This window comes from Ovis aries, chromosome 26 (assembly GCF_016772045.2).
Source record: "Ovis aries strain OAR_USU_Benz2616 breed Rambouillet chromosome 26, ARS-UI_Ramb_v3.0, whole genome shotgun sequence".
NCBI lineage: Eukaryota > Metazoa > Chordata > Mammalia > Artiodactyla > Bovidae > Ovis > Ovis aries.
The window spans coordinates 36,789,080-36,813,821 of record NC_056079.1 but is presented as its reverse complement, the minus strand read 5'-3'; the positions used below and the strand labels follow the sequence as shown (position 1 = coordinate 36,813,821).

Below are 24,742 nucleotides of genomic sequence, written 5' to 3'. Positions count from 1 at the left end.
CTGAGTGGCTGGGGCGGTGAACACCTTGTCACAGAGTTGTAGTGAGTTGGTGTTAAGAATCTATTTATGACTTGTAGGGTTTAGATTACTCTCTGGAAGTACGAAGACAAACAAGTTTGCAAAATAAAATCAATACCACAAAAATAGCTCTCCATAGAGGACTTTCTCAGGATGTCACTAAATTCGTGCCTGTAAAGGTCTGCGGTTGGGAGGATAGATGAGAAATGTCTAAATATACCAGATGAGATGAAGGAAATAGAAGATAGAACAGAGGAATCGGGTTAAAAAAGAAAACAAAAGACCAATCATCTCACTTGGGTATGCTGCAGGAAACCCACTTTAGGAGCAAGCAGGCAGAATTTTATTCTCTCCATGGAAATGAACTAAGGAGCATTTTCCAGTGTCTGAGAGGGCAACGAGAAAAGAGAGAAGTTTGGTCATTTTTGTCTTTATTTTTACTGAGGTAGACAGAGGTGATTGGAAAGAGTTTCTTATAGCTTTGCTCTGGTGTGAGAGCTTTGGGAAACAGTGTTTTTGGGAAACCTATACAGGTGGGTTTCTCCACCTTTATGGGTCATCAAACCTCTACTGATCCTGCAAGACCCCACCGAAATGTCTCCTCCCCTTGGAAGCCCTCCATGATTCGTCCCCCATTTCACTGTCATAATTGTAATGACTCAGTGTCTTATGTATATACGTTACTTATGGTGTCTATCATATTACAGAGGTTATTTTTACACAACTAACACCAGATCCTCTCCTTGAAGGCAGGGTTGTGTCTTACGCCCTGTACATCCTGAATCTAGCAGATTGCCTGACCCTTAGTAGGTGCTCAATAAGCCCTGTGGAATCAATGGAGTGACTCCCAGCCTCATTCTCTCCTAAATGCCTTTCTAGAACAGCTTCATGAGAGGTCCCAGAGGTTAAGGAACCAAAGCCTTAGAAGGCCAGGATTAGGAGCTAGACTTTATAGGGAGAGCCCCGAAAGGACGGCCGGGTGTCTCCCAGCAGCTCCTCTAGTCTGAGGAGGAAAATTATTTCTTTACACCAGACTGCACTTACTAATGTGTCGCCTGAGACAAGTCACTCCAGTCCTCCAATCCTCAGTCTTCTCGTCTGCAAAGTGGGAATCATAACAGACCTTGGAAGGTGGCTGTGAAAATTGAAAGCATTCATTCCCATGACACGTGTAATAGACTGGGCACTTAACAGATGCTCAATAAATCCTAACATTGTCGTTGGCTGCTCTGAAACTGAGGTCTATGTAAACACTAGCGCTAGTTTTTTTAAATGTCAGTTTTATCTTCTTTTCCCATCTGTTTCCTTTAGTCCTTTCCTTTACTCTTTTACACTTAAAAAGCTAAAACATAAAAAAGAAAGTATATAAGCAACGTCATGGTGGAGCTCCAATGCCTCCTCTTCCATGCAGCCCTCCCTGCCTGCCACCAGGCCAGAGATTCTATCTTTTTTGCTCCCACACTGTACCATGACATAGCCCTTGTTGGCTAATACCTATTGTGACATTCCCACTCCAAACTCAATCTGTGTGAGTGGGTTCATAGCGCCATCATGTTCTCAGTGGTTTCTCCTACTCTGAATATTCCTCTAATTTAGAAATAGGGCTGGATGTTTTGCACGGGGCTAGATGTGCAGACAAGGCTCCAGCTGGGGAAAGCTGGTTCTAGCCAGATGAAGCAGACTCTTCTGTCCCTGGTAACAGGCATAATGATACCCACTTTGCTAATTTAGAGAGGTTCAGAAATGTAAATGGATAAGAGCTATGACAACCCACTGCAAATTAATGCAGTGAAATCATGTAACCCCTGTTACTTCTATGACATGTGAACCCAAGTTCCCAGCAGGCTTTCCTAAATGTCAGCTAGGCACTCTCTCCCTCTCCCTGTAGATTTCTCTCACTCTGTTGGGGGATTTTTAGGTGTCAGTTCTGTCTTGCCCTGGAGGTGCTCACCAGACCGCGATTCCAGGGGCCTCGCTTTGATGGAGGTCATTTCCAAAGTACAGCTGAAGCCCGAGGAAGACAGTTTCTTCCCTTCATGTCTAATCTTGTTCTCTTCGTCTGAAACGACTTCTTGTTTCCAAAATCTCAGGAAAGTGAGAAGTCCCTACACCTCAAAGGCCAAGGCTCGTCGACTGCTGTGTTATGTGTAAGGCTGTAACCTCAAGGGGCAGCTGGAGGAGGTGTGTATGGAGGAGTGAGAGTCTGTTTTATTTCTGCCAACATCCTAAGCTTATTTATACTTCAACAAAGAATTTTTCTTCTCTTCTGTGAAAGTGCAAATCCAGGGCTTCTTACTGACTTTTATGAACTCAAAATACCTTCAAACTCCACAGCCTTTAAAGTGCAAAAGTGGGATAAGTCCCAAGGACTGTATATTGAAAAATACATTTATTCATTTTATTTTTAAAAATTATTACTATTTTTACATTTAAAAAAATTTGGCCATCTCAGGCTGCGTGTGGGTTATTAGTTCCCTACCCAAGGATTGAACCCATGACCCCTGCCTCAGAAGCTTGGAATCTTAACCACTGGACAGCCAGGGAAGTCCCTATTTATTTAAATTGTATTTTTATACCTACATCCCCAGCTTATTATTTTCTCCTGAACATTTTTATTTACAAGTAAAATAATATGCTGATCCATTTCATAATACGCTAACATATCTACCAAGTAAAGCATCAGAGAACTAGAAACTAGCAAAATTTATACTAATCACCCAAATCTGATCAAAACCTTTGAGTGGATGAAATCTGATGACCCCCAGATGAGGCCCAGAAAATCTCCTTAGTCTTTTATCCATTGTTCCTTATAGACCATTAGCAGGAAGACCTGCATGAGCATGCACTAAACTGGAACAGATAACTAACTCATTTCAACATAAACAAGTGAAGAATGTTATGTACATATGTTAAAATCAAGTGAGATAGCTAACATATCTAGATTTTAAATCTCTGAGAGATTAGGTAATATCTGGATATGTGGTAAAAAAAAGGAAAAAAACAAGTAATTGCTAACAAAACCAAAAAAGTAAGTAAATCAACCTTTTCATTTCCTGTCAAAGAAGTGCCAATATTCTCTCCTTTACACGACACAGGTATTATTTGAAGGGTAACCGTTTCCTGGCAACTCTAGAAAGAGCAGGAGGCAGGCTGTGGTCAGGCCAAGAGCCGAACATCATTCTTGGGCTTTTGTGGATTCAGCGTCTTGACCTGGGCTTCACCTTGTTCTTAGGTTGATAGTGGGGGCCTCTGTGATCCCTTTTTCTCTTTCTAGAAAAGAGCATTAGGGGAGGGGCAACATCCTAGGGAGGACTGGGGGAGGAAAGGGAATTACCATCACTGATTTTCTTATCCGGTTGTCTTAGCTTCAGTGGGGTGAGTTGCACTCTGGAACTCGGCCCCCTTTTCTCCAAGGAGCCCAGGGACCCGTGCCTGAGACTCACAGTCAGGGTCACCTGCCCACCTGCCTGCTCAGAGACCCCCTCCAGGAGCAAGAAGACAGAGCAAGAAGACAGCGCCTATGGGCTTCCAGACTGACCTCCGACTTGTGTGGAAGAAAATAAAAAAAGAAGAAACCCTTCCCCAAACACTCCCAAATGTCTCCCTGAAGAACTCAATGCACTCTTTAAAATAATTATTTTTCCATGGGAACCTTTCTTAGTGGAAAAGAATGATGACAATTAGACAGGAGGCACAGTCCTTGGACTGACAGTTACCTGTTTGAGCCACACGTTTGTCGTCATCAGCTGATTCTTTTCATCCTAAGAAAAGGAAAATTAAATTCAAATTAAGTGAAAATGTGTATTGGATTTTTTTCTTCTTTTTTTGTCACAGAGACTTCTTGAAATCTTAGTTTTGAGCAGTCCAAAGTGGCAAGGATTCTCAACTTAAGAACAGTTCAATGGCATTGAGTGAGTGTTAGTCACTCAGTTGTGTCTGACTCTTTGCAACCCCCCTGGACTATAGCCTGCCAGGCTCCCCTGTCCATGGGATATCCCAGCCAAGGATACTGGAGTGGGTTGCCATTCCCTTCTCCAGGGAATCTTAGCGCCCAGGAATTGAACCCAGGTCTCCTGCATTACAAGGTAGATTCTTTACCGTCTGAGCCACCAGGGAAATCCAACAGCATTGGGACCCTACAATATTAGGCATATTTTGTTTAAAATGAAAATAATAATGAGAGCAAGTAGCAGTTCCTTGTGGTGATATCTGTATAAACTGCATAGCCAAAGGCACAGTAAGGGGGTGAAGTAGAATGAAATACTAGCTAAATGGGAGGTGGGCCTTGCAGGGTTTTCTAGACGGACTCTTGGGCTCTGAGTCAGTTGAGGGGGGGTGATGATGAATGGATAAGGCCAATGGGGGAAGACTGTTCTGGGACTTTGGGGACTGCAGTAGCATGGTTTTGCAGAATTTGGGTTATCAAAGTTCACGGATTTCCCCAGGAACCTCATGGCAGAAATGTGAACTTAATAGGAAAATTAAGGTACAGGGTGTGTCAGGGAAAGGTCTGGGCTCCCCAGGGGATCCAGGAGGGAATGGGGTCACCCAGGGACTGTCCCCGGGGCTGTCACCACGGCTCTCTCTGCTCCGACCCCTGCCCACCTTGGCTTGGCTCAGGGGACACTGAGTCAGCCCCGGGCTCAGCCCCGTCTGCTCTTCACCTTGGCAGCTCCAGTAAACCCATCAGAGAGATGCCCTCCTAACCACGGCCCACCTCCCTTCAGCAAGAAGTCCCCCCTCCCCCTACAACAGTGTCGCCATGAAAATGACATTCTGTCCTCGGGTCATCTCACTGGCTTCCCAGGGCTGGTTTTCTCTCACGCTGAGTTATTTTTAAAACTGAAATGGCAGACACGGGGAAAGAAAACAAAATCAAATCTTAGCCTTGACAGTGGGTGAAGGAATGCATGTTCTTTTCAGCTGCGGGCCGGGGATTACTCACCACATCCACCAGCTGAGAGATTTTCAATCCAAAGTAGACTTTTATGGTGTCGTTTGAGTGTAATACGGGGCGAACCCATTTCTGGTAATCTTGGAATAAGTGTCTGAGCAGTGCATCTTCTTCTTCAGCTATGGACCTGAATCCCACAGCGGCTGGATGAACAGGAGGGGACCCGAATTAACCAGGGAGGCCGGACAGCTGACCCCACATCCCCGAACTGGACCGTCGTGTTTTCTAGACAGCCTGATTCAGCGAGGCAGGACTAAGGCTCCTGAGCTTCAGTTAACATTCTCCTATTCCACCTCAGCTCCCTCCCCAACTGCACGTAAATACTCTCCTTGTTTCTTTAATGTGGTCCCTGTCTGAGACCGTGGATCTTCACCAACCATCCTGTGGTCATCCTTCCGTGATGGATATGAAATTGAATCAATATGCTGTATGTCCTAAATTTACACAAGGCTATATGTTGATTACATCTCAATAAAACTGGAAGAAAAAAGAAATACAGGTAGGCTCTATACTTTTCCCTGGAGGAGACCATGGCAAACCACTCCAGTATTCTTGCCTGAAGAATCCCCATAGACAGAGAAGCCTGATGGGCTACAGTCCACGGGGTCGCAAACGGTTGGACATGACTGAAGTGATTTAGCATGCATGCAGACTCTGCACTTTACCCAGAGCTTTATTTTCTCATAGGACTTTCCCATCATGAGGTCATCACTTGACCCCCGAAGGATCACCCACAGCGCCCGCCTTGTCCTGCCTCACCTCCCGAGGATTGCGGTCTCTGCCTGCATGCACCGCCCACCACCGCACCTGGCCTGGCCTCTCCATGTCCCTTTCGAAATCTGTCTGTTTGTCTTTGTCTGTCCTCCCCACGGGGTCCACGTTGTTTGATGATGTTCATCCAGCACATAGCACAGTGCTCGGCCACACCAGGAGCTCACCGTGTATCTGTCCTGAATGAGCCAATGGAGGGAGTGGCCAGGCCCATTTCCCATGCACCCAGCCTGTGGTCACAGAACAGCCGCCACGTGGCCTGTCTGCTCTGTCCCTTCCTCCTGCGCAAGACCTCCCTTACGACAGCCAGCTTCTGACAACTCTTCTCTGCCCCTAAATGTTCAAAAGTCCTAGTTTCAAGCTTTAACTCTCAAACTGAAGAAATGGTTTAGGAACTTGTTCTCGAGGTCAGTTTTGTTTCTTTTCAGGGCTGTGCTATCCAATTTCAAACCAGGAAGATTTTCATTGTTTTATACATATTTTTTAATTTAAAAGATTTTAAAAATTAATTAATTATGGCTGCACCAGCATGTGCAGGATCTTAGTCCCCTGACCTGGAATCAAACTTGTCCCCCCTGCATTAGAATCTCAGTCGTAACCACTGGACCACCAGGCACGTCCCTCCTTGTTGTTTAAACTATGCTCCCCTTCCTCTGTCCAGGATGCTCTTCAATCCTACAGTGACTCATTCCACACCCTCTGCTTTCCCGTAGAAAATCTTCTCTTGCCACTGAGAGGCACACACATGATGGGCAAGGTCACGTGCAAGACACACCCCTACATTCGATCAATGAAAACCATGAGATTCTTTGTGGGAAGAAAAGCAAAGTCACACTCATTCCCCATAGATGTGTGGGACCTCCACTTCACTGGGGAGTGGTGATTCTCAGCGTAGCTGGCGACATCCTCCTGGGGTGAGCAGGGTGTGGATAATGGGGCTGATGCTCTGGGTGCCACACCCTCTCTGTTCTGTGCCAGAAAGCTGATGAAGATGCATCTGAGTGGTGGAGGTGCGACCTTACATTTGCGCTTACTAACTCAAAGGGCTGGGCTTTCCTGGTGGCTCAGTGGTGAAAAAAAAAAAAAATCCACCTGCAATGCAGGAGACGTGGGTTTGATCCCTGGGTCGGGAAAGATCTCCTGGAGAAGGAAATGGCAACCTTCTCCAGTACTCTTTCTTGCCTGGGAAATCCCAAGGACATAGGAACCTGGTGGGCTACAGCCCATGGGTTTGCAAAGAGTCAGACACAGCTGAGCACACCCACAGACACTCAAAGGGCTAACCAGTCTTAAACTTGGATACTTCATCTATTCTTAGCCAGCAGAACTGCACTGAAGAGCAGGTCAGCGGGCAGCGGCCAGGACAGCCCTCCGACCAGGCCCTAAAGCCTTCCTGGAAATGTGGGTAGAGGAGAAATAGAGATCGAAATTTCCTGAAGCCTTCTGAGAGAGGAGGCTGCCCTTTACGAATTCCCTACCGGACAACCGGGCTTAGTTTCCTTCCAAACACCAGGCAGCTCTGATGGCTCCCAGCTCCTCTGCGGATGCCGCCCTGACCTCAGACCCCCATCACCGCCCCCGTGGATCCGTGCGCTGCCCGCTAATTGCTGCGCTCACCCCTTCACAGTCCATTTTCCGCCCAGCGGCTGGATCATCGCTTAAAAGCCGGGGAGGATCTTGTCAGCTTCCTGCTCAAATCCTCCCCGTGGTTTCCCATCAAACTTGAGGAAAAACAGCCCAGTTCTTACCATGGCCTCCCAGGCCCTACAGGGCGCCTACCCGCTCCCATCCGGGCCTCGCCCCTCATCCCCAGGGCCTCGGACACACCTCACACACCACACACACATATCACATACACACACATCACATTCACACCACACACACACCGCACACATCACACACACCACACACACACCACACACACATCATATCCACCACACATACCACACATGCACAAAACATACACACCACACACACCACACACACACACCACACACACATCACATACACACCACACACACACCGCACACATCACACACACCACACATACATCACATACATACCACACACACACACACCACACACACCACACACACACCACACACACATCACATACACACCACACACACACCAAACACATCACACACACCACACACACACATCATATACACACACATCACATTCACACCACACACACACCGCACACCACACACACACCGCACACCACACATACACATCACACAAACACCGCACACCACACACACCACACACACCACACACATATCATATCCACCACACACGCACATCACATACACACCACACACTACACATACACACACCACACACACCACACACACATCACATACATACTACACACACACCACACACACCCCACACACACTGCACACACACACACACACACACCACACACACGTATCACATACACACCACACACACATCATACACACACATCACATTCACACCACACACACACCACACACCACACACACACTGCACACCACACATACACACCACACACACCATACACACCACACACACACCACACACCACAGACACATCATATCCACCACACACGCACATCACATACACACCACACACATCACATACACACCACACACATCACACACACCACACACACACATCACATACACACCACACACACATCATATACACACACATCACATTCACACTACACACACACCACACACACACACACCATACACACCACACACACACCGCACACCACACACACCACACACTACACATACCACACACACCACACACACACACTACACACACATCACACACACCACACACCACACACACACCACACACACCACACACACCACACACACACCACACATACATCACATACACAGCACACAGCACACACATCACATACACACCACACACAGCACACACACACCACACACACATCACACACACCACACATACACACCACACACACACCACACACACACCACACACACCACACATACACTGCACACCACACACCACACACACCACACACACAATGCACACCACACACACTACACACACACACCACACACATCACATACACACCACACACACATCACACATACCACACACACACTGCAAACACCACACACACCACACACACATCACATACACACCACACACACACATCACACACACCACACATACCATACACACCACACACACCATACACACACTGCAAACACCATACACACCACACACACATCACATACACACCATACACACCACATACACACACATACCCCACACACACACCGCACACACCACACACACACCACACATCATATCCACCACACACACCACACATGCACATTATATACACACCACACACACACTGCACACCACACACACCACACACACCACACACACCACACATACATCACACATACACCACCCACACCACACACACCATAAACACCACACACACACCGCACACCACACACACCACACACACACCACACACATCATATATACACCACACACACGCCGCACACACCACACACATCACACATACCACATATACACCAGACACACACACCACACAACACCTATACACACACCACACACACCGCATACACACATCATATACACCACACACACACCGCACACCACACACAATACACAAATCACACATACCACACATATACCCACCACACCCACACCATACCCACCACGAACACTACACACAACACACACACACCACATCCCTCACACACAACACACACGAAACACCCACCGCACACACACAACACGCACCACTCATGCATACCGTATGGGCTCCTTGGCTGGAATGGCCTTGTGCCATCATGGTTTGGGACGTGTGAGAAGCATCCTAAGAAAGGCAGAGACTGGGCCGCGGAACTTCCTTCCTGGCAGGATAACCTGTCAGTTTGCAGGCAGTGGGAGCTGCGTGCTGGGAAGGGTCTCCTAAGACTGTGACCTGACCTTCCCCAGCCCCTGCGGCCCCCAAGCCCACTCGCTCTGAGAGGACGGCTGGACCCTGCTCTTCACCAGCTTCCAGAGGGAAGCGAGCAGACGTGCTCTCAGGACTGTGTGGGTTCTGACTCTGTGACCCACGTCAGAAGCTGAGATGCCATCTGAGTTGAGGAGGAAAAGGTGTGGTTCTGTCCTGCCTCTTACGGGCTGGCTGTTTGTCCTGTAAAATCCATATGTTGAAGTCCGAACCCCCAGCGTGACTGCATTTGGAGACATGTGTGTGCGCCAAGTTGCTTCAGTCATGTCTGACTCATTGTGAACCTACTGGCTATAGCCCGCCAGGCTCCTCTGTCCATGGGATTCTCCAGGCAAGAATCCTGGAGGGGGTTGCCATGCCCTCCTCCATGGAATCCTCCCAGCCCAGGGATCGAACCCACATCTCTTGCAGCTCCTGCACTGGCAGGTGGATTCTTTACCGCTGAGCCACCAGGGAAGCCAGCATTTGAAGACAGGACCTAACAAGAGGTAATAAAGGCTAAGTCTGGTTATAGGGGTGGGGCCCTAGTCCGACAGGGTTGGGGTCCTCATAAGAAGAGGAGGGGACCCCTGGACTCTCCTCCAGGTAGCACAGAGGGAGGTCATGTGGGGACACAGCCAGAGGCAGCTGTTTACAGCCAGGAGGGCGCTCTCACCAGACACCAAGCTTGCTGGCACCTTGCTCATGGATTTCTAGTCTCCAGGACAGTGAGAAAAGAAGTCTCTTTCAAGCACCCAGTCTGTGGTATTTTGTTATGGTGGCCTGAGCTGACTAGTACAAAAGGGTCTTGACCAAAACAGACCTTACCAATAAAGAGAAGACAAAGGCCAAAGGTTGGATGCTTTCTGCCTAGTACCTTCCCCAAATAGAAACTGAAGTCATCGATGTTATTGAAGCAGATGTAGAGGACAGGCCTGGAAATGTTTCTGGTTTGTTCTTGTAAAATAGGATGTTATGAGGCAGGGCAAGGACTTCCATGTTGATTCTTCAAGGCTAGGGCCTCAGTAAACAGGAGCTGATTCTAGGGAATGAGCAAATGAATGAATAAATGCACAGAAGGCTATAATTTTCTTGAGGGGTTGGAGCACGGGACCAGCTCGTGGCTCCAGAAGATGTAAAACCACAGATGTTCTCAGGATTTCCAGGATGAGTGGTCTCAAGAAATAAACGGATTCCTTCTAATATACAACACAAACGGACTTATTTATGAAACAGAGACAGACTCACAGACATAGAGAAGAGCTTAGTGGTTGCCAAGGTAGGGGGTCGGGGAGGGAAGGACTGGGAGGGTGGGATTAGCAGATGCCAACTGTGATGTGTAAGATGGATAGGGACCTCCCTGGCGGTCCAGTGGTTAAGAGTCTGCCTTCCAACGCAGGGAACGTGGGTTTGATCCCTGGTCAGGGAACTTAAGATTCCACATGCTGCAGGGAAACTAAAGCTTCACACAGCAACTACGGAGGCCTCGTGCTCGGGAGCCCATGCACCACAACTGAGAAAAGCCTGCGTGCCACAGCTAGGGGACCTCACACGGCCCAGTGAAAAATCCCACGTGCAGCAAAGAAGGTCCCCTGGGCCCCAACTAAGACCCAATGCAGCCAAATTAATTAATCAATTAATTTAACAACACAGTCCCACTGTATAGCACAGGGACCTATTTCAATATCCTATGATTAAACCATAATGGAGAAGAAAATGGAAAAGAATATATACATGTATAATTGAATCCCTTTGTTATGCAGCAGAAATTAGCACAACACTGTAAATCAACTATACTTCCATAACACTTAAAAAACAAATTTAAGAAAGAAACAGATTCCTGAGAAGTTGTGTGTAAACCAGATTTTTGCAAATGGACTTATATTTCAAACTCATTAGATAAGACCACTCTTCTAAGTTATATCTCAGTGATTCACTGACAAGTCAGAAAACTGCTCTTGGAAGATGAGTGAGGCTCCTCCCCGCTCTGCTATGGGGGTTTCGTTCCCCAGAGTCAGCTTCCGGGGGGGGGGGGATGGGAGAGCATTTCAGCATTAATTAAAGAGGAGAGAAAGAGGAATGATAAAGACATGAAGGCAGTAGAGCTGGAAAGGACTTTCAGACACGTAAGCCCCTCACTTTACAGGTGAAGACGCAGGAGAACTGGGAGGGGCCACCCACAGAATGAGGGGCGCTGTGGTCTTCTGACTCCCAGCTTGCCATCCTTTCCACCGGCTCATGAAGTTCTTCACGGATTAAGGAGGCAAAGACTGTTCCCTTCAGCGTGTCTCCCTGCCACAGAAAATCTGCTCCAGCAGTTCACGTCTGTGAATGCACACTCAATGTTGCTGCTATTTTTGTTGCTGTGGGGGTAGCACTGTATTTTCCAAACTGTTGTTTCAAGTTGTGTATCTTTGGGGAGCATGGTGTTCTTAAAGCAGGTCCCAGGTGGTGTTTGTGCGGTCTTGGGGAGACACTAGACCCTGCTGAGAGTGTTCTGTAACCTGCCCCCCAACCTCCTCTGCAGCAGGGGGCATCCAGCAGGCTGCTTTGCTGTGGGTTTTGGGGGGCAGGGGTGGGCTTCTTGGACGGGTGCTGCTCTGAGGTCACTCTCTGAGGAAGGGGATGCCCAGCGCTTTACAGTCACAGAACAGAGCCATCCTGCTTCAGACTGGACAAGGGTCTCCCCACGTTTCCCTGTAGCCTCCCCAACATACACACACATTCACACTGTCTAACGCACACATACATCTTCAGAGAGTGCGTGCTGCCTGTTAGAAATGCTTTTCACCATCTCTTTCGGTGAAAAAGAAATTTTGCTTCCCCCTGGAACTTGTTTCTCTCCCTTTCTTCTCTTTTTCTTAGTCTTTTTTTTTTTTTTTTTTTGCCTGCCATGTGGCTTGTGGGATTTTAGTTCTCTGACCAGGGACTGAACCCTTGGCCTCAGCTGTGAAAGCACAGTCTTAACCACTGCACTGCTAGGGAACTCCCATTTCTACTTAACCATTTTGCCTCAGTTTTCTTTGTCAAAATCTTTCCCCTGAGACCATATAAGCAGCCCTGCAGGCAGAGGGCCAAAAAAAAAAAGGAAGAACCAGAATGCACCTGAGAGCAATGCGGAGGACAGACAGACAGACAGACAGACAGGGCTGCAACGCCCTGCCTGATCCTAGCGGCATCCTCCTCTTGAAACTGGCTAGGGGCCGTGCTGCAGGAGGGCTCACTGCCCTCGGCTCAGGCCACCGAGCCTCTTGCCAAACTCATCACTCAATAGAATGAAGAATCTAATAAATATTTATCCACATGGAGAGGCCCCGAATTCAGACTCAGAAACGAGAGTCTGCTCCGGATTCCAGGCCGTGAAAGCAGGGCCGTAGATGACGGGGAAAGTGCAGCCACCCACACGCTCTGTGCCTCCAGGGTCTTGACATCCGTGAAACAGCCACAAACGAGACCACTTACTGCCAATATCTGCTGTTCCCCAAAATACAAAAAGAGCCGGCGTGTAAGCTGCACCCTTGATTGGAGAACAGGCCTTCAACCCTGGCTGCAGCGGAGAAGGGATCCAGGTAAAGGTAACTTAAGCTACCCCGGGACCGGGTGCTGGCTGTGATGAGCTTAGGGCTCTCTCCACACCAGAGGGTGGAATCGAGACAGATTTGGATTGGCTGCCCAGAACCAGCTTGAGACCAATTTTTCTTTGGAACCTAGGACTTGAGGCTCTGCTCTCTTTATTCCTCAGGACTGTTTCCTCTCCTTTCTTTGGAGGCTCAGACTATGCGCCCTCCTCACCCCCACATCAATAATCACTTTCATCAAAATTTTGACAAACTCTCTCACACTAAAATATGAATAACTGATAAAACTTAATAGATGATAAAAAGACGACAAAGTAGTGAATATAACTGAAAAGAAGCAGACATCAGGTAAAAGAACAAACCAGTGATTACCAGTGCGGACAGGGGAGGGTAATACAAGGCAGGGGATAAAGATGAACAAGCCATTAGGTATAAAGTAAGCTGCGAGGACATGTGTACAGCACAGAGAATATAGTGAATACCTTAGAGTAACTATGGAGGAAGTGTGGCTTTCCTGGTGGCTTAGTGGTAAAGAATCCACCTACCTATGCAGGAGTTGTAGATTTTTATCCCTGGGTTGGGAAGATCCCCTGGAGAAGGAAATGGCAACACACTCCAGTATTCTTGCCTAGAGAATCCCATGGACAGGGCTACAGTCCACAGGGTTGCAAAGAGTCAGACATGACTTTGCAACCGAACAACAACATAAAGGGAGTATCACCTTTAAAAATTGTGAATCAGGGCTTCCCTGGGGGCTCACCCTGATGCTGGGAGGGATTGAGGGCAGGAGGAGAAGGGGACGACAGAGGATGAGATGGCTGGATGGCATCACCAACTCGATGGACGTGAGTTTGAGTAAATTCCCGGAGTTGGTGATGGACAGGGAGGCCTGGTGTGCTGCGATTCATGGGGTCGCAAAAGTCGGACATAACTGAGTGACTGAACTGAACTGAACTGGGGGCTCAGTGGTGAAGACTCCACCTGCCAAGGTAGGAGAGGTGGGTTCAAGCCCTGATCCAGGAAGATCCCACATGCCTCTAAGCCCACAACTACTGAGCCTGTGCTCTAGAGCCTGGGAACCCCAACAAGAGAAGCCACCTCAGTGAGAAGCCCGAGCACCATACCGAGGAGGAGGCCCTGCTCGCCGCAACTAGAGAAGAGCCCAGCAATGAAGATCCAGCATGGCCAAAAATAAGCAAACAAATAAAATAATTAAAAAGTTGAGAGTCACCATATTGTACACCTGTAACATATAATATAAATGAACCCTACTTCAAACTTAATAGGTGAAACTTCCCATGATTATTTATGATTTTACTGAAAATGCCACCCCTGTTTATTCTCAGCTAGGAGAGAAAACAGATAACTGAAGAATTTCAGATCTCAGCAAGTATTGTTGAGAGAGGTATATACTTTGTTTGACACCTTTTGGTGTATTTTGGTTTTGCCTTTCATTCATTATCACTACCTCATCCAAAAAAAAAATTATTCCCACAAATAGCCTCTTCTGCCAACATGTATAGCTAGCCCTCAGGAGGGACTCAAACGATAAATATTTGATGGCTTTTTGCTAGCATGAGAGCTTCTCAGAACAACCATTTATTCCTCCATGCATCCCCCACCCTGGAACAATTCCTAGGATATGGTAGACCTTCAGTAAATATTTTTTTAATGAATAACACACATCATCTTGAGTTAAGAGTGATGGGAAGGGGAATAAGATTCTGTCCCTATTTCTGGAGTTGACAAAAATGTGGCCGTAGACAGCAATCCTTCCACCAAGACCAGGAAAACAGAAATGAGGGCTTGTGCCTTGCCATTGGAAAAAGGTAGCTTTGTGTGAGAAAGGGAAACTGTTTTCTTTACGATGAGCAGAGAAGTAAACTTAAGGAAAGGTGGCACAGATCTAGAAATAGAAAGAGACTCTCCAGCGGATCTAGAAATGCTCATAAACTGCAGAGTGACCACAGGCGACTACGTGGACTTGTTACGGATCCGTGACAGGTGCATACAGCTAGGCACACATTTCCAGACTCCCGCAGCACACGTAGGAAAGCCGGGGGCCAGGCTCTCGTCCAATTCCAACTGTCTTATGCAGTTGTCACTGTGTGCAGAGGAGCAGGCGTGGGTGAGCCTGCCGAGGGTGAGCCTGAGGGTTTATGCTAACCAGCCCTGTTGACCCGGGAGATGGCTTCTCTGCGGAAAGAGTGCTGGGAATCAATTCCTGCATGGGAAATCGGATGCTCTAGTAACTAAGGCAGAGAAACACCAGACATGAATTGCATAGAAGCTGATTATGTTTATGATTAATTGCATGCTAAAACACACAGAAGTTTATTATTATTTTTATGATTGGCAGGGGGCACTGCAAGTTTAGGACCAGTAGCTGCAAACTATTTAGAATGGACAGACAACGAGGTCCTACTGAACTGCACAGGGAACTATATCCAGTCTCTTGGGATTAAAAATAACGGGAAAAAACCACTTTAAAAAACGTATATATCTGTATAACCGAGTCCCTTTGCTGTACAGCAGAGACTGACCCAACACTGTAAATCAACTATACTTCAATAAAAAAAAGACTTTGAAGAAATCAAATTTAGTGATATTTCAAACTGGATTCAGTGCTCTCTGCACTTAGAAATGACTCTGTGTGTTTTTGAGCCCCAGGTGTGAGCACAGGCTACGTTTTTGAAGATATAATAATGTTCAGGTGTGTGTGTGAGTCACAGGATTTTAAATCCAAGAGTTATTTCAGGTCTTGGGCAAGTCGATCTCAGTGCCTCTGGTTCTCCATCTGAAAATGACAATACTCATACATGGCCAAAACCCTAGTGACAAATAAATACAAATTGCTACAGGAACTACACTGTTTTCTCTCCATCTGTCTCCTGGCTCTGTATGGAATCTGGTGTCAGGGGAAGAGCTTTCTGTTCTTAAGTCCCAGGAAAAGTGAAATGATTCCCACACTCAGAAAGCTGGCAGATGACGGTGACCACTGTTCCCTAAGCTTCCCAGTTACTTTCTCCCACTTTCCTTTCATGCCCTCTGTCTCCTTTATTTGTCCTCATTCTTTATTAAAAATGCCTTTATTTTCTGGCGGATGATAGTCACAGAAAACTTGCACAGCTTCACGGACATCTGCTTAAATGTGATGTAAAAACATACTAAATATACCTCCACACACAAATGTATGAACGTACTTCTATATCTGCACGATATCTTGGACAATAAGCATCTATGCACAGCTATAGTGATTGTTAATAAATACGATACTAAAATGTTGACATAATCAATCCCTATGCCAAATATTTTAACAATTCTCTGAGTACCATTCAGTACACTTGATAACATTTCCCCTGCTTTCATATCTTCCTACCAAGCTCATAGTGATTCCAAAGGAATAACACAGTCAATGGCAAAAGTATAAACATTATGGAATTCATATGATTTCTTTAGCAATATAGAGACTTCATGGAATTACACACTGGAGCTACATTTTTAAAGGTTATCTTAAAGAGTAACCAAAAAATACCTACACATCACATTTTTTAATCCTGACATTATCAGCAGCAGCAACGATCAAGTTTTCATTTGCTTCAACTTGAGCTTACCTGAGTGGGTGACACCAAGGACGCTGAACACCAGGATAAAGTCTGCAAGCATTATGATGTCAGCTGGAGAGAGATAATGCCTTCCTCCTCTTTAACAACAGGATATTTCCATCAGAAAGGGGGGTTTTGAAGAGAAAACGAGAGCTTCAAAGTCCAGAGTGGAACCCAGAGGATGAGGACACCTGGATAGGGGAAACCAGACTCAAGCTGGCTGGTATCAGCCTGAGGTCTCTGAAAGCACACCTCATTGATTCCCAGTCAGCTGTCAGATCGCGTAAGTCTGAGAACTATCTCTGGGTCCTAACTCCTGACTTATTAATTCACTCTCCTGCCAGGAGACACGGGGCAATGGAGAGGGGGTGAGGGGTGAAGCTGACAGCTCTGAGTGCTCTGTGCTGTTTTGCTCATGCTTGGAGAGCTGTGTAAAAGGGAGAAACCATGAATGAAGACACGCAACACGAAAGCCACTGCAAGTTTCTCCTACACGTTCTCCATCGTCTTTTGTTTTGGACTTGCAGCTTAAGAACAGTGAATATGAGTCAAAAGCTACAGATCCCAGTTATGAAACAAACCCTGGGGATGTTTGCACATGGAGACGATAGTTAATAATGCTGCTGTACTCCGTCACTCAGTCATGTCTGACTCTTTGTGACCCTATGGACTGCAGCCCGCCAGGCTCCTCTGTCCACGGGATTTCCCAGGCAAGAATTGCTGGAGTGGGTTGCCGTGCCTTCCCCCAGGGGATCCTCCTGACCCAGGGATCGAACCCGCCTCTGCTGCATCACAGGTGAATTTTTTACCGCTGAGCCACCAGGGAAGGCCATAGTTAATAATACTGTACTGCATATTTGAAAGTTGCTAAGAGAGTAGGTCTTTTTTTTTTTTTTTTTTGAGAGTAGATCTTAAAAGCTCTCATCACGAGAAAAAAAACCTTTTTGTAACCGCGTGTACTTATGGGTGTTCACTAGACATGGTGGTGGTCATTTCACGAGGTATACAAATACCCAATCTTTATGTGGTGACCCTGAAACTAACACAGTGTTATATGGCAATTGCCCCTCAGTGTTTGAATTTTAATTCTATTTATTTATTGATATCTGGCCGCACTGGATCCTCACCGCTGCACCCGGGCTTTCTCTAGCTGCATGAGCTGGGGCTACTCTGCAGTCGTGTTGTGCGACTTCTCACTGCGGGGCTTCTCTCGTTGCAGAGCGCAGGCTCTAGGGTGCGCAGGCTCAGTCACTGTGGCTCATGGACGTAGTTGCCTCGAAGCATGTGGGATCTTCCCAGACCGGAGATCAAACCTGTGTCCCCTGCATTGCAAGGCAGATTCTTAACTCCTGAACCACCAGGGAGGTTCCACATCTCAGTTTTTAAAATGAATGACTATGTCCTTCATTGCCCTTGTCTAGGGGTTCTGGCGTGCTTCATGATCAGAGCATCCTCTGCGGTTCCCTGGAGCCCCCAGGGTCCGTGGATAATCCACAAGAGAAAGGACAGTTGTTGGAGTATTGTCTTTTTCTATATCGCTCCCAGGACTTGGAGGCTGAAATCACCACCTCCTCTTTGGATTCATCTTGTTCACAGTTGGTCTGATTCTCACCTAGCTCAGCGCTGTCCACATGCAGCGGGTCCTCAAGGAATGCAAATCTGCTGATCGGGCAAGAGTAAGTGAGGGCTGGAAGGAGAATAGAGGCTGGTGGGAGCAGAGTCCCCCGATGGGGCCCCAGTGCTGGAGTAGCACCCTCCGGGCACTGCCAACCCACCCGAGGCCACACTGATTTAATCCAATTGAAAATTTCCCTCTGCCTCATTAAGGCTCCTCTGAGAGCATCGTGACTTCCAAACACCTGGTGATGCTCAGCAGGGTACCAGCACGGAGTCCAGAGAACCCTGCCAGGAGAGGCAGGACCACGTCCCCTCCTCCAGCTCCCTCTCCTTTCCACTCCTCCAGAAACCCACCCCCACTTAGGCAGCGGAACCCTCCCCAGACCACAGGCTCCTCAGGCCGGGCTGGGTCCTCTTACCCTCTCTCCCCAGCATCCCCAGAGCCCACCGCACGTGAGCGGTTTAGAACGAAGAGGAAGGAAACAATTAGACACTGATGTCCCATCCATGTAACCGCGTTCCAGGCGGTTTACAACGGTCTGTGAGTTTACAACGGTCTGAGCAATCAATTAGCCACTAACCCAGGGGCGCAGGAAGTGTCGCTTTTCTTCATTTTCAATAAATCAAAGAAAATGGAGCTTGCCATTCTACTGAGCAGGCAGGAAATACCATCTCTGTCATTTCAGGAGCTCTGGCTCCCTGGCTCAGGGCAGCAAAAGCACTGGGAAGGCCTTTGAGGCCCCCAGTCACAAGCAGGCTGTCGCCTCTGGTCCATCTTGACGGCAGCAGAGGGTCGGCGGGCAGCCACGTGGTCCCGGTGGAAGAGGCAGCTCTGTTGCCCTTTCCTGGCCAGGAAGTCCGGGTGACAGGGTCCCCTAGTTGCTGGTCCCTGCTGCTGGAGGGGCCGGCCAGTCTCTGGGGATTTCTGGCCCATCTCCCTTTAGAAGACACTCACCTCATCTCCATCCTGCTCTAAAAACATCAAATAAGCCCTTCAGTGAGTTTACACTTGTGGTGAAAGCTGACGTCAAGCAGGAAGAGAGGTTGTCTTTAATGGCCTCTGCTTTCTGTCTCTGTAAACGTATGGAGCCCTGGCTCCTTTCTTGGGAAACGTAGGGGAAAGAAAACTACAGAGAACACAAATGTATCCATTCATGTCTCAAAAAATCATCCTGCACTGAGCCAGCGTGTGCTCTTTCCCTCACCTGTTCTTTGCTAAGTCGTGTCCGACTCCTATGATCGCATGGACTGTAGCCCACCAGGCTCCTCTCTCCATGGAATTCTCCAGGCAAGAATATTGGAGTGGGTTGCCATTTCCTTCTGCAGGGGATCTTCCCGACCCACCGATGGAACCCATGTGTCCTGCACCGGGAGGTGGATTCTTTACTGAGTGAGCCACCAGGAAAGCTCAAAACACATGTGCACGCAGGCACACACACCCCTTTAACCAGCTGTTTCTTGGGGGTCTGTCCCAGCAGACAGCCCTCCTACTCAATCACACTCCTCAGCTACGTTGGAACTTTGTGCCGCCCCATGGACTGTCCTCTGTCCATGGAATTCTCCATGAGGCTACAGTACTGGAGTGAGTAGCCCATCCCTTCTCCAGGGGATCTTCTTGACCCAGGGATTGAAGCTGGGTCTCCTGCATTGCAGCTGGATTCTTTACCAGCTGAGCTGTCAGGGAAGCCCCACCTGTTCTATAACCAACAGTAAACATCGACTGGGCCTGGGATGCGGGGCTGGGTCCACAGAGCAGAATAATCAGAAGGTCTCCATCATCAAGGGGACACGTTTGCATCCTGGGAGCCAAGGAAAACCGCTGCTCATCCGTCACTGACCAAACATGCTCCCTGTGAGGACTGAGTCTGCTCCTTCCAGTGACTGGGGAACGCTGGCCAGATCGCTTCCAGGAGCGATGTTGTGAGAGCCACACAACAGAGCAGAAGGTGATGGGAAACAGGTGGGCTTTCACTTGAAGGTCTAAAAAGGTATGATCAGTGGGCTTCCCTGGTGGTGTAGTGGATAAGAATCTGCCTGCCAATGCCGGGGACATGGACTCCAGCTCTGGTCCCGGAAGACCATCATGCCTCGAACAACAAAACCCATGTGCCACAACTACTGAGCCCACGTGCTGCAACTACGAAGTCTGTGCACCTAGAGCCTGGGCTCCAGAACAAAATAAGCTGCTTCAGTGAGGAGCCCACGCCCCACGATGAAGACTAGCCCCTGCTCGCAGGAACTAGAGAAAGTCCTCCCAGCAGCGAACACCCAGTGCAGCCACAAAGAAAAACAAAGGAGTTATGATTAGCATTTTTTAAATTGTAAAAGTAGTACATTGAAAGTAAGATTCACGATCCATCTTCCTAATCTAATCACCCTTAAGCTGTTGGTCTATTTCTCTCCAGTGTACCTGCTCCTGCATGCTCACACACACACACAGAGTTGTTATCTAGTTTGTATACAACTTCATCCTTCAGCTGAACTGCTACTGACTACTAGTTGAACTGCTACTTGACACCATTATAAAGGAACATGTTTTGATATCAACTTTGAAAACAGGAAACTTTGATATCTGTTCCACAACTTTTTATCCCTATGTGCATAAAACTGTTATCTCTTTACATCAGAGTCTTGAGAGTGGGCTATCATGTACATTTCAGGATTGTTCTCTGTTACGCTTCTTTCTTATTCAAGAGTCTATTCTACAAAATATCTTACAGAGTTCAAAAAACTAAATTCTATTGAGGCGTTCAGTTAATGAATTGCCTTCCTTGCAAAGAATGACAGTACAGTTACACAGTACTGAGTCTGTAGGTCCCTGTGAGAATGGTGTCCAGACTGTCTGGGACACTGTCTTTGTTTAGGGAAATGCATTTTAAGAAAGTTACATATGTTCATCTGGGTTGCGGGGGCAGGGGCAGGGGGGCGGGGAGAGTCAGGAGATCCAGAGTCCAAGAGGAAGGAGTTTAGATCCAAAAATTAAGTCTGAGGAGCCTGCCTTTCTGCTATGAAATGTTTGCACTCGACAGTTAAGTCCTCCATGCCAACACCACTTTACAGGCCAGACACTGAGGCCCAGGGAGCAGGAGTCATTATCCTGGGCCACATGGGTAGAACTGGGCCAGAATCCTGTAAAGAAAGAAAGAAAGAAAGTGAAGTCACCCAGTCATGTCTGACTCTTTGTGACTCCATGGACTAGCTTACCAGGCTCCTCTGTCCATGGGATTCTCCAGGAAAGAATACTGGAGTGGGTTGCTATTTCCTTCTCCAGGGGATCTTCCCGATCCAGGGATCGAACCTGGGTCTTCCTCATTGTAGGCAGATGCTTTACCGTCTGAGCCACCAGGGAGGAATCATGTAAGCTGCTATGAACGGGACCATACCAGCTCATATAGAAACAGGTGTGGAGAGGACACACAGCCCGCCTTCTGAAGACCCATCCACACCCTCCCTCCCTGGCTGTCCATCAAGGAGGTCCCCGCCCTCTTCTCTGGGCTCTTCCTGTGTCCTCAGACATCCCTGCAGCCTGTCTCTGACATTTGGTCACAGTCATTGGAGTTTCAGATGCTCGGCCCCCAGCAGTGGGAAGGACTGGTGATGGGAGTTAGCGCTCATAGGAGTCACAGGGCTGAAAGCTCAGTGCCTGAAAAATCTCACTGCCCTCCAACATAATCTCCATGGATGGCTACAGTTTCACTCTAAAGAGAATTCCTTTTCTTTCCCCTAATTTGCTCATTTTTTAATTCTTAAATTTAAGAATTTCCTAATTTTTCCACTCTAAATTCCTAATTTACTTACAACTTATAAATAAACTTTAAATTAACATATTAAAGTTAACATAGTAAACTTAAGTTAATTCTAATTTGGTTTAAACCTTTACTAAAACCAGGACCCTAATAGGTTTTACTAAACTTACTATAAAACCAGACCCTTTTTCTGGTTCAGCACGTGTGTGACATCCTCGCAGTAGTAACGTTTCTCATTATGCGTAGCGATTTGAAAATCACGGTTTTAAAATTAGTGTCGAATTCTTCTCTGAGCTCAAAGGATGAAAGCCAAGGGCTGCTGGGGGCCTTTGTGCTCCCTCGGGTCCGCGGAGCAGAGCCCGGACCAGCGGGGACTCAGCGGAGCGCGGTGCAGTGGGCACCAACGCCCCCTGCTGGACTGTGCTCAGACTGCAGGTTAGTGCCAACAGGCCCCTTTCCGAAGGGTGTGCACTTAAGATGTCATTTGTGCCTTAAATTTTTAAAAATAAAATAGCAAAACAAACAGAGCCTGCCTGAACTCATAACTAAGCACTCGAAGACAGTGGGCTGTTGGCCCAACTGTTCCAGAGAACCCATTCGGGGCCGAGTTGATGTCCCCACCGCAGGGAGTCAGCCCAGCCCCAGTGCTGGACGGTTCCACTCTCCCAGTCCAGGCGTTTGTTCAGAAAGAGGGTTTAAGCAGAGGGAAGAAACCATCTGTAAAGTTATCACCCACGCCAGCGCTTCCCAGTCATTCTGGGATGCTTTCCCTGGGCCTTCTGCTTCGGTGGGTCTGGAAGGCAGCCCATGTGGCTTATGGACCACAGACCGTTGACCAGCATCCTCTTCCAAGTTCGGGTACCACAAGGACCCAGAGAAAACACTCAATGACAGGGAACTAACCACATGAAACCACCAAGACGAGGAGGAGCGTGAGAGCAGCCAGACCACGAGGACCCAAAGGCCCAGCAGTCCTAGAACCTCTGTGTCCTCTGGAGGCTGGCTGTAACAACCAGAGGGGACACCCCTGGCTCCGGCAAGGGGGAGGTGGATTTCTCATTGTTTTTCTGCTAGAAAAAATTATTTAAGAAGACAATTCGGATTATACAAATATTTGACCCTTCATGTAGTGGTTGGGTTCCCCTTTTGGCTCAGTTGGTAAAGAATCTGCCTGCAATGCAAGAGACCCCAGTTTGATTCCTGGGTGGGGAAGATCCGCTGGAGAAGAGATAGGCTACCCACTCCAGTATTCTTAGGCTTCCCTGTGGCTCAGATGGTAAAGAATCCGCCTGCAATGCAGGAGACCCTGGTTCGATCCCTGGATTGGAACGATCCTGGACTGGAGAAGGGAAAGGCTACCTACTCCAGTATTCTGGTCTGGAGAATTCCACGGACTGTATAGTCTATGGGGTTGCATGGATAGATCTCGTCTTGGAAAACTGCAAAATAAGGCAGAAGGCAGGGAGCTTTTATGGGATAAAGAACAAAAAACAAGGGAGAGGACAGTGGAAGAGATCCAATTGTCTGGGGCACCAGGGTCAACCTGATTTGGTTGGGAAGCCCAGCGTTGGGTGGTGAATGGGGTCACTGACTCACTGACTGCATTTACCCTGTGAATCCAGGTCAAGTGGCCTTTAGGGCACACGAGAGTCACCTAAGTTTCTCCTTGCTACGGCGGCACCCCACCGAGGAGCAGCGCCATTGTGGGCCTAGAAAGTCCCTCCCACGTCTCGTCTCATGCTTCACCTGCTTGTTTGGTTTTCCGTCTGAGGGGTCACTTCATCCTCTTTGAATGACACGAACTGCCTTCACTATTGTCATCATTTTTCAGGGCTCTCTGCCGGTCAGGGTAACAGCTGAGCCACTCCTGGTCTGCTTTTCCAAGGCTCGCACCAGACAGAGGCATGTCACTTCCTCCTAGGCTCTGCATCTCAGTAGTGGGGCTTGCTTGGAGCTGTAGGACAAGTGGTCAGACAGCCAGGCTCCCCCCTGGCCTGGGGAACAGGATTCTGTGGATTCTGCTTGTTTTACCAAGTAAGCTCTGTAGTCAAAGGAGCCTCCTTGCCCCCCTGGTGGGGGTGCCTCCAGGTGGGCCCTGGACCCAGGCGAGTGGTCCCAGGCAAGGGGTCCCAGGTGCCCACAGTAGATGTGCTGAGGGACCTCCAGAGGCTGAAGGGAAAGGAGGCTGGGGGTGGAGGCCAAATTTGTAATCAGGGGCAGAGGGCATCCCCGGGCCAGGGGTAGGGACTGGGTCTGAAATCCTCAGGAGCAGCAGGGAGGGAGGAAAATTGGAAGGAAGAAAAGAGAGCATGGGATCTCAGTCGTGGGCACACAGCTGGCCCGCTCTGGGATGGCTTTACTGAGGCTCAGGCAGCCGTGTGGGGGCGAGTTGTCCTAGTTACTTGCCCTGGGCCGGGGTTAATTGCAGGTAACTCTTCAGT

At 48.1% G+C, this 24,742-nt stretch overlaps 1 protein-coding gene across 2 annotated transcripts in view; it reads right to left on the bottom strand.

The window, feature by feature from the left end:
* The window catches only part of CHRNB3 (cholinergic receptor nicotinic beta 3 subunit), a 38,392-nt gene extending 20,942 nt beyond the window's left edge, over window positions 1-17,450 (bottom strand). The window contains exons 1-3 of one of the 2 annotated variants that reach the window (XM_012106019.5): window positions 16,948-17,450; window positions 4,964-5,115; window positions 3,735-3,779 (exon numbers count right to left, since the gene is read on the bottom strand). In XM_012106019.5, coding sequence (XP_011961409.1) covers window positions 3,735-3,779; window positions 4,964-5,115; window positions 16,948-16,999 — 249 coding nt within the window. In that variant the 5' untranslated portion in view covers window positions 17,000-17,450. Of the gene's footprint in view, window positions 1-3,734; window positions 3,780-4,963; window positions 5,116-5,779; window positions 5,920-16,947 lie in introns of those variants that run through there. The other variant, XM_060407063.1, reaches the window with a different exon arrangement.
* Window positions 17,451-24,742: the final 7,292 nt, after the last annotated feature.